General features: G+C 42.0%; 1 protein-coding gene across 5 annotated transcripts in view; it reads left to right on the top strand.

The window, feature by feature from the left end:
- Positions 1 to 13806, top strand: part of LOC112267250 (alpha-1-syntrophin) — a 59469-nt gene extending 45663 nt beyond the window's left edge. Inside the window, exons 7-9 of one of the 5 annotated variants that reach the window (XR_006079266.1) lie at positions 40 to 227; positions 4458 to 4636; positions 4988 to 5497. Coding sequence is in view for 4 of the 5 variants with exons in the window: in XM_024445497.2 (XP_024301265.1) it covers positions 40 to 227; positions 4454 to 4600 (335 nt within the window). In the remaining variant the exon portion in view is untranslated. Of the gene's footprint in view, positions 1 to 39; positions 228 to 4453; positions 5510 to 12109 lie in introns of those variants that run through there. The other 4 variants (XM_024445497.2, XM_024445505.2, XM_024445512.2 and 1 more) reach the window with 4 other exon arrangements.
- Positions 13807 to 14124: the final 318 nt, after the last annotated feature.

Genomic DNA, 14124 nt, shown 5'->3' with positions numbered 1-14124 from the left:
AACCTGTGTTACCCTTTCCCCCCCTGTGGTGCCTGGCAGCCTGCAGCTGGAACGGGAAGGAGTGCAACCTGGGAGTTCACATCAACGAGGGCTTTTCCCTGTTCACCGAGGAGATGGGCATCAGGAAGACGGTGCTCCTCCAGCAGCCCTTCGAGCGCCTGCGCATGTCCTCCGACGACGGCGTGCGCATGATCTTCCTCGACTTTGGAGGGCCCGAGGCGGAGATTGTAAGTTGGACTGATGACTGATTGGTTGGTTGGTTATTTGTTTGGTTGGTCTGGCTGTCTTTCTGGATCTCTTTCTCTTTTGTTTACTCTTTCTTTCTCTCGCTTCTACTCTGTCTTTCTCTCTCTCTCTCTCTCTCTCCCTTATCCCTTTTCGTTCACGCTGACATTCTACCCATAGAAAGATTACGCCTCGTGAATGATGCCCTGGACACGAGTAGAGAAGGGGTTAGATCACCCCTGTTGACTTCAGAGGATGGTCTGTTCCATGTGCAGGTGTTGTGCAAAATGATGAGAAAATAATGGTCCCTACAATATATGTGGATATGGAACAGTCCTTCTCAACAACTGGGTGATGCTTTGCATTTTGGCAACTCAACAGTAACACGGTGAGCTAAGAAGTCCATGCTGCGCAGTACAACTTTATTTCACGTAACTTGATGGTAATAGCCTAATAATTGTGTACCAAAGCCAAATTGTGCGCAGGCGCACAATAAAAAGAGAAGCATGAGAGGATGTCTACTTTCAAAGGGAGAGGGACATCTGTCTGTCTGTCTCTGTGTGTGCCAAAGTGAAATAGATAATATACTAAAGTGAAATAGATAATATACTAAAGTGAAATAGATAATATACTAAAGTGAAATAGATAATATACTAAATTGAAATAAAAAAATGTACAGTAAACATAAAAGTTCCAAAGGAATAGAGACATTTCAAATGTCATATTATGGCTATATACAGTGTTGTAACGATGTGCAAATAGTTAAAGTACAAAAGGGAAAATAAATCAATATAAATATGGGTTATATTTACAATGTTGCTTGTTCTTCACTGGTTGCCCTTTTCTTGTGGCAACATGTCACACATCTTGCTGCTGTAATGATATTTCACCCAATAGATATGGATGTTTATCAAAATTGGATTTGTTTTCAAATTCTTTTAGGGTCTGTGTAATCTGAGGGAAATATGTGTCTTTAATATGGTCATACATTTGGCAGGTTAGGACGTGCAGCTCAGTTTCCACCTCATTTTGCGGGCAGTGTGCACATAGCCCGTCTTTTCTTGAGAACCAGGTCTGCCTACGGTGGTCTCTCTCAATAGCAAGGCTATGCTCACTGAGTCTGTACATAGTCAAAGCTTCCCTTAATTTTGGGTCTGCCACTGTATACTCTCTGTTTAGGGCCAAATATAATTCTAGTTAGCTCTGTTTTTTGTCAATTCCTTCCATTGTGTCATGCAATTCTTTTAGTTTTCTCATGATTTGGTTGGGTCTAATTGTGTTGCTGTCCTGGGGCTCTGTGAGGACCAGCTTGTTTAGGGGACTCTTCTCCAGGTTAATCTCTCTGTAGGTGATGGCTTAGTTATGGAAGGTTTAGAAATCGCTACCTTTTAGGTGATTTTTGGACATTAACGGTTCTTTTCTGTTTTTTTGATTATTAGCAGGTATCCACTTAATTCTGATCTGCATGCATTATTTGGTGTAATACGTTGTACACATAGGACATTGTTTTGCAGAATTCTGCATGCAGTCTCAATTTAGTGTTTTTCCCATTTTGTGAATTCTTGGTTGGTGAGTGCACCCTAGACCTCGCAACCATAAAGGGCAATGGGTTCTATAACTGATTCAAGTTTTTGTTTAGCCAGATCCTTATTAGTATGTCGAATTTTATGTTCCTTTTGATGGCGTAGAAAGCCATTCTTGCCTTCTCTCTCAGATCGTTCACAGCTTTGTGGAAGTTACCTGTGGCCGAGGTGTGTAGATGTTTAGGCCGAGGTATGTATCGTTTTTTGTGTGCTCTAGGGCAATGGTGTCTAGATAGAATTTGTATTTGTGGTCCTGGCAACTGGACCTTTTTTGGAACATCATTATTAATATTTTTGTCTTACTGAGATTTACTATCAGGGCCCATGTCTGACAGAATCTGTGCAGAATATCTACGTGCTGCTGTAGGCCCTCCTTGTTTGGGGACAGAAGCACCAGATCAGCAGCAAACAGTAGACATTTGACTTAAGATTCTAGTAGGGTGAGGCTGGGTGCTGGAGACTGTTCTTGTGCCCTCGCCAATTCGTTGATATACAGTGCATTCGAAAGTATTCAGACCCCTTTACTTTTCCCCAAAAAATGTACGTTACAGCATTTTTCTAAAAAGGATTAAATAGTTGTTTTACCTCATCAATCTACACACAATAACCCATAATGACAAAACAAAAAGTTTTTTTTTAGCAAAAACTTAAAATATCACATTTACATTATATTCAGACCCTTTACTCAGTATTTTGTTGAAGCGATTACAGCCTCGAGTCTTCTTGGGATGATGCTACAATCTTGGCACCCCTGTATTTGGGGAGTTTCTTCCATTCTCCTCTGCAAATCTTCTCAAGCTCTGTCAAATTGGATGGGGAGCATCACTGTACAGCTATTTTCAGGTCTCTCCAGAGATGTTCGATTGGGTTCAAGTCCGGGCTCTGGCTGGGCCACTCAAGGACATCGAGAGACTTTTCCCGAAGCCACTCTTGCACTGTCTTGGCTGTGTGCTTAGGGTTGTTGTCCTGTTGGAAGGTGAACCTTCGCCCCAGTCTGAGGTCCTGAGTGCTGTGGAGCAGGTTTTCATCAAGGAACTCTCTGTACTTTGCTCTGTTCATCTTTGCCTCGATCTCGATCTCCCACCACCATGCTCCACTGTAGGGATAGTGCCCGGTTTCCTCCAGATGTGACGCTTGGCATTCAGCACAAATAATCTTGGTTTCATCAGGCCAGAGAATCTTGTTTCTTATGGTCTGAGAGTCCTTTAGTGCCTTTTGAGAATCTCCAAGTGGTCTACCACGTGCCGTTTTACTGAGGAGTGGCTTCTGTCTGGCCACTCAACCATAAAGGCTTGATTGGTGGAGTGCTGCAGAGATGGTTGTCTGGAAGGATCTCCCATCTCCACAGAAGAACTCTGGAGTTCTGTCAGAGTGACCATCGGGTTCTTGGTCACCTCCCCGACCAAAGCCTTTCTCTCACGATTGCTCAGTTTGGCCGGGCGGCCAGCTCTAGGAATAGTCTTGGTGCTTCCAAACTTGTTCCATTTAACCTTTTCACATGTGAGTTCCATATATCTTTATCGTTCTCCCCAGTGTGTTGTTTTATTCACGTGATGTCAGAATGCGCTCACTGTTCCAAAATGTGATTGTTACACAACAGGACAGTTCATCTGCACTGCCCTCAAACCAAGGCACACTGCCTGTATATATTTATAAGCTGTTTCATCTTGTCAATTTCAAATGATTTTCTAACAAGTTTAGTTTCCTAACAACAGTTTGAATTGAGGTGTGTTCCTCCTCATTAATTCACATAAAATCAGGCCATTTCACTTTTGCGGACAATTTATTTTTGAGGCATTACTGACCCGGACACACTTCCCCAAGCACTTCCCAATTGTTTCAGCAGACATTTGCGCATCTCCAGTCAGAACAAGACCTGCACACACGTGTTCACATTTTCCGTCTGGTGCCCACATCGAATTCGCCGTTGTTTTCATTACTACATGATCACTGGAAATGTGTGCGTTTCTATCAAAGTAAGTGCCTTATTATGTTATAATAGTTTCTGTATGTCGTGTTATGTCGTTTCTACTGTAGCTCACTGTGTGTGGAGCATAATATTTTTGTGTTTATCCCTTATAACCGCAGACACACGAGGTAACGTTACTAATTTCATAACCTTTATGGTGTTCTATTCAATTGTGCTATTAGCTCCGTAAAACAGTGCTAATTGCGTCAGAGAAGTACTTTCAGAAACCACACACACAAACAAACATTATTTGCCAATATCATAACTGGAGCTGGGCATCTTTCGAGCTGGAGATTGAGGCCAGCTGTTGTATGCAAGCGCACACTCCTTAACAGTCTACCTGGATGTAAACACAGCAAGAAAACACTTAGGCCAATATGTTGAACAACAACAACAAAAACTTGTTTTACTGAAGTAAAAAAACGGAATATGCATAACCCATAATTCATATTCATGCAGTGGTTGAACAACAACTGCATTTCCACCCCCCATCTCTAAAGGCATAGTATCATGGCAGGTCACCTGTCAGGTCAGTCAGTCAGTAATTGCTGCAGATGTGCTCAATAGTGCTTGAGCATATGATACCCCCCAAAGCATGGTGAAACACATAGAGGTGTATCACAAGCTAAACACATGTATTTTGACAACTTCCTCTACTTACTACTCCTGGTGCCAGACAGGCAGACTTTGCAGTGCCTCCGTGTGCGACTACTTTGAGCAGCAGTTTGGAGGGACTTTGCAGGGAAAATGCCGTGCAGTGAGGCGTAGGGGATTGTCTGCAGCAGGACGACCCCCAGTGGATGGGCGCCAAGGGGTGTGGTGATCCTCCAGCTCTCATGAGGTTCTCTCTGTACTTTTGGTAGGTAATGACTTTACCCATGGGGGAGAGGGAGTGGGGAGGATGAGGAGGCAGTGGGTAGGTGGGAGAGATAGTCACTATAATTGTATAATGGAACTGTATGTGATTTGTATGTTAACTGTACGTCCAATTACAAAAAATACCTTGTTCAGTGATCATCTCATCTGTTAGTTGGTGGTGAACTATGTGGCCGTTGAGGGCAGCAGTGTCGATCAGATGGAAAAATACCAATTGGTAGTTTTCCAGAGTGCATTCCACAAAGCTGTTTATCATGTCCGCCTTATCCACGGCCCCCATTTTGAGGTTATATTCAAGCACACAGTCTGGTTTGATTTCTCTCTCTCCCGTCAGGTGGTCCACCTTCCCTGTGGCCAACATGGTTGCTGTATGGACAGTGGAGAGGACATGGACGTCTCATTCTTCATGCCACTTTACTGCCAGCTGTTGACCGTTCTCCTTGAACTCCACCTGCCCTCTCTGCATCATCCTGCATCCGAATGCTGGCATCCCCTTCCTGTTCGACCTAACTGTGCCACAGGCACCTGTGCTGTTGGAGAGCAGATGCTAGAAGAGTGTGGGACTGCTGTACCAATTGTCAACGTACAAAGTGTGTCCCTTGCTGAGAAGAGGGGCCAGCGTGGTCATCATCACGGACCCGGACACCCCAAACCCCTCATAATGTTGGATCCTGTGTAAACTATAATTTCCTGGACAAACCCTGTCTTCACATCGCACATAGCAAATAATCAATAAATCACCATCAGAAAATGTTTTGTGTGGCATTTATTTATTTATTTACTGTTTTATTCACATGTTTTCAAGTACTGATGACTAATCATGCATTCTAATTCTTGCATAGATTGTAATGGACACATTATGTGTGTAAAATACTTTTTCGAAGGTTGTACTGATTTATGATGAGCTAAGCTAATTCCAGCTATGTGTGCAGCCATGTTTGTAGACATACAACTCATTCTGGGTTTGACGTGATGACGTGAGGGAGGGTTCACTCATTTTTCGAGTGAACTTCCGGAAGTGAATGATGGGATGTAAACGATGGTAGACGACACACCCTCTTCAACATGCATACTGCAAACAGACCAAACTCATCGTGTCTCCTCTTATTATCTATTACTTTCTATTTCTAGAAAGTGTTTTACTGAATTATTCAATGGTGATCTCATCCGTGATGTGATGAATTATAAATAGTAATTATTATTAACTAATTCATATTGTGGTTTCTGTCAGCCGAGAGTCTAAACATGACTGCTTGTGTTATGTCAATCTTTCCTCAGTGAGCGGGAGGACAAATGTAGCCTACATTTTCCAGTTTGGATGATTGTGTTATGCTGTAGCTATTCAGTGAATGTCTGAACATTGCATCCAAAAACAAACGGGTCACATTCACAACATAATTTTGCAAGGACTGTGTTTGTGCAAAATGTTTCTGTGAAAAAACAGTGTGGCCAGCTCAAACGTTGACTGTTGTGTCAATCAATACTGGACGTTCTGAATAGGCGTTCTAATCACAGCCTACGCTGCAGGGACCACTTTAGAATGATCACACCGATTTGTTGGTATGTGTAAAAAGGTTAAGAATGATGGAGGCCACTGTGTTCTTGGGGACCTTCAATGCTGCAGAAAGTTTTTGGAACCTTTCCCCAGATCTCTGCCACTCACAATCCTGTCTCGGAGCTCTACAGACAATTCCTTCGACCTCGTGTTGTTTTTTGCTCTGATATGCACTGTCAACTGTGGGACCTTATATAGACAGGTGTGTGCCTTTCCAAATCATGTCCAATCAATTGAATTTACCACAGGTGGTCTCCAATCAACTTGTAGAAACATCTCAAGGATGATCAATGGAAACAGGATGCACCTGAGCTCCATTTCGAGTCTCATAGCAAAGGTACGAGGTGTAGGATGGCAGTAAACTGAGCCGGGCACACTCTTTGTTATTCTAAGGAGGCTCTTTGTGATGTGCTGATATCCCTGACATGATATTGTAGCAAAATAACACAGCTGATGGCTTTAATTAAAGAGAGAGCAGGAACCCAGACTTCATCAAATAAAGTGGAAATACAGACATTGTCATCCTACAAGAAACATGGTATAGAGGAGAGGGAGCCACTGGTTGCCCTCTAGGTTACAGAGAGCTGGTAGTCCCATCCCCCACACAACCTGGTGTGAAACAGGGAAGAGACTCTGGGGGTATGCTAATTTGGTATAGATCAGACCTAACCCACTCTATTAAATTAGTCAAAACAGGAACATTTTACATCTGCCTAGAAATTAATAAGGAAAAATGTCCTCATGTGTGCTACCTATACGCCAATAGAACCCCCATACTTTAACTTCTTGGATATAGGGGGCGCTCTTTTAATTTATGGATAAAAAAACATAACATTTTCCACCAAGATAGAACTGCCAAAGGGGGTGGAGTTAGCCTGCAGCAGTTCTGTCATACTATCCAGGTCTGTGCCCAAACAATTTCAGCTTCTTCTTTTAAAAATCGACCTTTCCAGAAACAAGTCTCACCGTTGCCGCTTGTTATAGACCCCCTTCAGCCCCCAGCTGTGCCCTGGACACCATATGTGAATTGATCGCCCCCCATCTATCTTCAGAGTTCGTAGAGTTTGGTGATGTCACGCCCTGGTCTTTTGTGTTTTCTTTATTATTTTGGTCAGGTCAGGGTGTGACATGGGTTATTTATGTGGTGTGTTTTGTCTTGGGCTTTTTTGTAGGTCATGGGATTGTGGTTAGTGGGGTTGTCTAGAATAGTCTATGGCTGCCTGGAGTGGTTCTCAATCAGAGGCAGGTGTTTATCGTTGTCTCTGATTGGGAACCATATTTAGGCAGCCATATTCTTTGAGTGTTTCGTGGGTAATTGTTCCTGTTTGTTTGCACCAGATAAGGCTGTTTAGGTTTTCCACGTTTATTGTTTTTTGTATTCAGTTGTTCATGTGTACTATTTCGTATTAAAAGAACCATGGACACTTACCACGCCGCATATTGGTCCTCCGATCCTTTTCGCCTCTCCTCTTCGGAAGAAGAGGAGGAAATCCCTAACAGGTGACCTAAACTGGGACATGCTTAACACCCTGGCCGTCGTACAATCTAAGCTAGATGCCCTCAATCTCACACAAATTAACATGGAATGTACCAGGTACAATCCTAAATCTGTAACTATGGGCACCCTCTTAGATATCATCCTGACCAACTTGCCCTCTAAATACAACTCTGCTGTCTTCAACCAGGATCTCAGCGATCACTGCCTCATTGCCTGCATGCATAATGTCAAACGACCACCCCTCATCACTGTCAAACGCTCACTAAAACACTTCAGTGAGCAGGCATTTCTAATCGACCTGGCACTGGTATCCTGGAAAGATATTGACCTCATCCCGTCAGTAGAGGATGTCTGGTTGCTCTTCAAAAGTGCTATTCTCTCCATCTTAAATAAGCTTTCCCCATTCAAAAAAATGTAGAACTAAGAACAGATATAGCCCTTGGTTCACCCCAGACTTGACTGCCCTTGACTAGCACAAAACATCCTGTGGCGTTCTGAATTAGCATCGAATAGCCCCTGCGATATGCAACTTTTCAGGAAAGTCAGAAACCAATATACTCAATATACATACTCAGTTAGGAAAGCTAAGGCTAGCTTTTTCAAACAGAAATTTGCTTCCTGTAGCACTAATTCCATAAGTTCTGGAACACTATAGTCCATGGAGAATAAGAGCACCTCCTCCCAGCTATCCACTGCACTGAGGATAGGAATCACTGTCACCACTGATAATCTATGATACTCGATTACAATAAGCATTTTTCCACAGCTGGCTATGCTTCCCACCTGGCTACCCACACCCTGGCCAACATCTCAGCACCCCCTGCACCAACTTGCCCAAACCCCCTCCGCCGCTTCTCCTTCACCCAAATCCAGACAGCTGATGTTCTGCTAAATCTGGATCCATACAAATCACCTGGGCTCTCTTTTTAAAATTATCTGCCGAAATTGTTCAACCCCTATTTACTAGACTGTTCAACCTCTCTTTCATATAATCTGAGATCCCCAAAGATTGGAAAGCTGCTGCGGTCATCCCCCTTTTCAAAGGAGGAGACACTCTAGACCCAAACTGTTACAGACCCATATCTACACTACCCTACCTTTCTAAAATCTTCGAAAGCCAAGTTAATAAACAGATCACCGACCATTTCGAATCCCACCGTACCTTCTCTGCTATGCAATCTGGTTTCCGTGCTGGTAATTGGTGCACCTCAACCATGCTCAAGGTCCTAAACGATATCATAACCGCCATCGATAAAAGACAGTGCTGTGCAGATATCTTCATTGACCTAGCCAAGGCTTTCGACTCTGTCAATCACCACATTCTTATTGGCAGACGCAATAGCCCTGGCTTCTCAAATGACTGCCTCACCTGGTTCACCAACTACTTCTCAGAGTTCAGTGTGTCAAATCGGAGGGCCTGTTGTCTGGACTTCTGGCAGTCTGTATGGGGGTACCACAGGGTTCAATTCTCAGCACGACTCTTTTCTCTGTATATATCAATGATCGCTCTTGCTGCTGGTGATTCTCTGATCCACCTCTACGCAGACGACACCATTCTGTATAGATCTGGCCCTTCTTTGGACACTGTTAACAAACCTCCAAACGAGCTTCAACACCATACAAAACTCCTTCCGTGGCCTCCAACTGCTTTTAATCGCTAGTAAAACTAAGTGCGTGCTCATCAACCGATTGCTGTCCGCACCCTCCTGCCCGCCTAGCATCATCACTCTGGACGGTTCTGACCTAGAATATGTGGACAACTACAAATACCTAATTTTCTGGTTAGACTGTAAACTCTCCTTCCAGACTCACATTAAGCATCTCCAACCCAAAATTAAATCTAGAATTGGCTTCCTATTTCACAACAAAGCCTCCTTCACCCATGCCGCCAAACATACCCTCGTAAAACTGACCATCCTACCGATCCTCGACTTCGGCGATGTTATTTACAAAATAGCCCCCAACACTCTACTCAGCAAACTGGATGTAGTCTATCACAGTGCCATCTGTTTTGTCACCAAAGCCCTATATACTAACCACCACTGCGACCTGTATGCTCTCGTTGGCTGGCCCTCACTACATATCCGTCACCAAACCCACTGGCTCCAGGTCATCTATAAGTCTTTGCTAGGTAAAGCACCGCCTTATCTCAGCTCACTGGTCACCATAGCAACACCCACCCACAGCATGCGCTCCAGCAGGTATATTGCACTGGTCATCCCCAAAGCCAACACTTACTTTGGCCGCCTTTCCTTCCAGTTCTCTGCTGCCATTGACTGAAATGAATTGCAAAAATCTCTGAAGCTGGAGTCTTATATCTCCCTCTCTAACTTTAAACATCAGTTGTCAGAGCAGCTTACTGCTGTACCTGTACATAGCCAATCTGTAAATAGCACACCCAACTATCTAATCCCCTCTTGCTCTTTTGCACCCTAGTATCTCTACTTGCACATCATCACCTGCACATCTATCACTCCAGTCTAATGCTAAATTGTAATTATTTTTTGCCTCTTTGTCCTATTTATTGCCTACCTCCCTACTCTTCTACATTTGCACACACTGTACATAGATTTTTCTATTTTTATTTTATTTTGTGTTGTTGACTGTACGTTTGTTTATGTGTAACTCTGTTGTTTTTGTCGCACTGCTTTGCTTTATCTTGGCCAGATCACAGTTGTAAATGAGAACTTGTTCTCAACTGGCCTACCTGGTTAAATAGAGGTGAAAAAAATATATAATAAAAAAATAAAGGTGACACACCACACTGACCAAAATGTTATTTTGTGGCATTTACGTATGTCCCCATTTCCAGTAAAACATAATCAAACCTATTTCTTTCACTTACTTGCTGTGCTGTTTTGTTGTTCAGTCGTTTCATTCTCAACCAGGATTTCTATGGAACACCTTTTGGGTCTTCGCTATCAAAAAAGATACATGTCAAATAACACTATTTGACGTGTCAAATAACACAACATAAACTGTTTCAGTAGCTATAGTTAGCTAGCTAACTATATAGCTAGGCGTCATCTAAAATAACCCTAATTTATGAGACAGTTCTTATTTGATTTATGGTGGTCGGACCCATCTATGTGAAGCTAGCAATAAGGATTAGCCACAATAGTGGACTTTGCGGTTAGCCTTCAAAATAAAAGTATTCTACTATTTGAATTAATTTGCATCACTGCCAATGACATACTTTTATTTTGAAGGCAGACCGCAAATTCCACTATTGTGCCTAATCCTTATTGTGGCTAGCTTCACAACACATAACCCGCTCTGGTCGAGCCTCACTAGCCAGATAAAGTTAGCTGGCTGCTTATAACGTTAGCTTTTGGCAACCAAGCTAATAATAACTCACAAGGATTCATAAATCATTGCTATGAATAATGAAAATGACTGCAGTTTCTACTTGTCATTGTTTGTATTTGTATTGGTTGTATTGGTGCTAGCTAGGTACCAAGCTAAAGCTAGCTACCCCAGAAGTTGCGGTCGAACAAATTATGCTTTATTACCAATGCGGTATTGTAAACACATCGTTTGTGGCCGGTGTTTGCTTGTTTGCAGACTATTACTGTGTAACTCCGGTAGGGCAACATCTGAAAAATAGTGCACTTGGTAGTGTCGGCGAAAGCCAACATCACCTACTACAAAAAACGATTGATTGTCAAGGGCAATGAATTCCATTTTCTTGGCTTTAATGGATTTCACCTTTGAGTTGTCTCGCTGAAAATGTCTTACTTTTTCAAATGACTGCTCGACATGTTGACTGCTTGATCCACACAGCAGACATTGTGTGGGCTAGGTCTAGGAATGCTGTGTTGCACGTGTAGTGCAACATTTTACGTGCCGTTATTACGTCATGTTATATAGGTATGCACGGTATCTTTGACATCGGCTTTTAACATCGGCGTTACACTAGACATCGTTCAACTAGTTCACCGATATATCGTGCATCCCTAGAATATGTGTATTTGGATGGTTTTCTTTCATTGATCCCTATTCTGAACCCCTCTATATATTCTGAGTCTTTCGAGAAAATTCTAATTAAAGTTACACCGTATTTAAAGGGATGACTTTAGATACATGTACTGAAAACCCTATTGAATGAAAACTTCATGAGAAAATCTGTTGATCAGCAAGTGGGAGGGTTTTCAGGGGTTGAATTCAATTTATTCAGTGTGCGCAAGTTTCTGCACCTGCAAAGCCTGTTATGCACCTGCATAAAGTAAGTCTGAATACCAACTATTGAAACGTGTAAAAAGGAAATAGATTTCCTAAGTCTGAATCGGGCCCATGATGAACCCCATTTTCAAACCCCCCAAAACATTTCAATATAGAGTAAACTTTTCAACTTCTCTCTCCCCCTTCTTTCTCTCTCTTACGCTCCCTTCCCTCTCCTGCAGCAACTGGACCTCCACTCCTGTCCCAAGACCATGGTGTTCATCATCCACTCCTTCCTCTCCGCTAAGGTCAAGCGGCTAGGCTTGTTAGCATGATAACATTTTAACCTCCCCACCCACCCTGAAAAACCACCGAACCACCCATGCGTATTTACACGCAGCCACGACTAACGTTAGGAGGATGTGACGTCACTGCAGAGGATATGATGTCACGGCTCTGTTTCAAACCTCACCAAACTCTTACCAAGGGCCACCGTTGGTCAGAATCAAAGTGGAAAGCGAGTGGATTGAAGATATACTGTACCTGCAATAATGATGCTTTCAAAGGTCCTTATCAGTCGTAAGGGCAACATCTGTCCTAAGAGGATATTAACTTACGAGAGCCAAACTTACACTTATGACAGCCTACATAGCACTGTTGCCAAGCTCAAGGGGCTAAATGTTTGAATTGTATTTGATTGTTTCATGGGTCATAGCATGTCCATTGTCATAAGTGATAAGTCAATTGATATAACCTCTCACAAGTGGTTATAACAGGCACCATTGATTTTACAACGGCTTCAAAAAAAGTTACACAATTTAAAACTGTCACATGCACTGTTGACTGATCGTGTTGAACTATTCAGAGGGTTTACTGTTTTGCCATAACATTTTTTGAGAAACATTATTTTATGTCTGCTTTTAGAGCAGTTTTCCAAGTACTGATTCAGATACATTTTGAGTGCAGCGAAAAGCCTTTTGACTCTGCATTTCTTTAGTAGGTTCATAAATGTTTCCCGTAACCAATATCAACATGAAGATAACTTAAAATGTGCTTTCTGACATATTGTTTAACACCTAAATCCAGACATTTAGATACAGGCACCAAACGGATTGTTGCACTGTAATTTCACTTAACAAAAGCTCCACCCTCAAACTAACTGGAATGACTTTATGCATAAGATTACTATGCATTTATAGATACAGTATATACAGAATTTGACGCGTTATCATTTCTGTCGATGGAGTGCACGCTACGACCCCTTTTGATTTAGGAAGTTGTCCCTCAAAACTAGATCCTTTTCAGTTTGAGGAAAGATCGATGGAATGGTTCTCCCATAGGTATAACCAGCCATATAGGTGTATGTAACTGTATAGTATACGTATATGTATGTATTTGGCTCTGGGTATAACATTATCAATGAATACATTGAAAGTGTTTCCTATTAAAAGAGTTATCAGAGTATATGCTACAGGTACTGAGTTGTGTTATATTTAAACCTTTTTAAGTCCTTACAAAGCTAGTTGAATACACATTATGTTCTCTTCTTAACAACTACAGCCAAAATCGCTGATGCATTTGAAAGATATAGGCTTGTTGGGGACTCATGATGCAGTTTTTATACAGTGTTAGTCCTTTTGTTAGGTGTGTGCATTTACAGAAGTCAAACCAACTTAAAATGAACAGAAATGGGGTCTATAGTTTACATGACCATGTATGTGTTCAATTACCCCCATTTCTTTTGTGTCAACAGACTATTCACTACCCGTGGCCTTCGCTCTACAATGCTAAACAAACTTATATTAATATATATTTCAAACTAAAACTTGTTTGCTTTCAATAAGAAACATTTCTTGTATATTCTTATTTAAACAAAAAGGTATGCCTTGCAGGGTTGTTTGTATATAAAAGTGTAATAAACTTTGATTGTTAACTTTTACAGGGTTTTATTGGTAGATCTCTAGGTATCAGTTTGATTAACAAGCTGCATATGTAATAGGGACCCCGCCCACAAAAGTGCAGTAACTGGAGTGTACTGTGTTATTTTGGAAGCTTTGCTTTCCTAATAACTTCAGTGTGCTTGCAGTTGAAGTATAACTGGGTCATTCCATGAATAGCGTACGTTCTGCTTCCCTTTGATATTTTAAGTAGACATTTTTTCACAGATATTTAAGCCTGTTATGTTAAGTGAAGGGCCCTTTAATATAGACCATATGGAACATTTTTTTTTCAATCTGACTTTGCTAATGTGCCAAAT

This window comes from Oncorhynchus tshawytscha, linkage group LG02 (genome assembly GCF_018296145.1).
Source record: "Oncorhynchus tshawytscha isolate Ot180627B linkage group LG02, Otsh_v2.0, whole genome shotgun sequence".
NCBI classification, from domain to species: Eukaryota; Metazoa; Chordata; class Actinopteri; order Salmoniformes; family Salmonidae; genus Oncorhynchus; species Oncorhynchus tshawytscha.
This window is presented reverse-complemented; position numbering and strand designations above follow the sequence as displayed.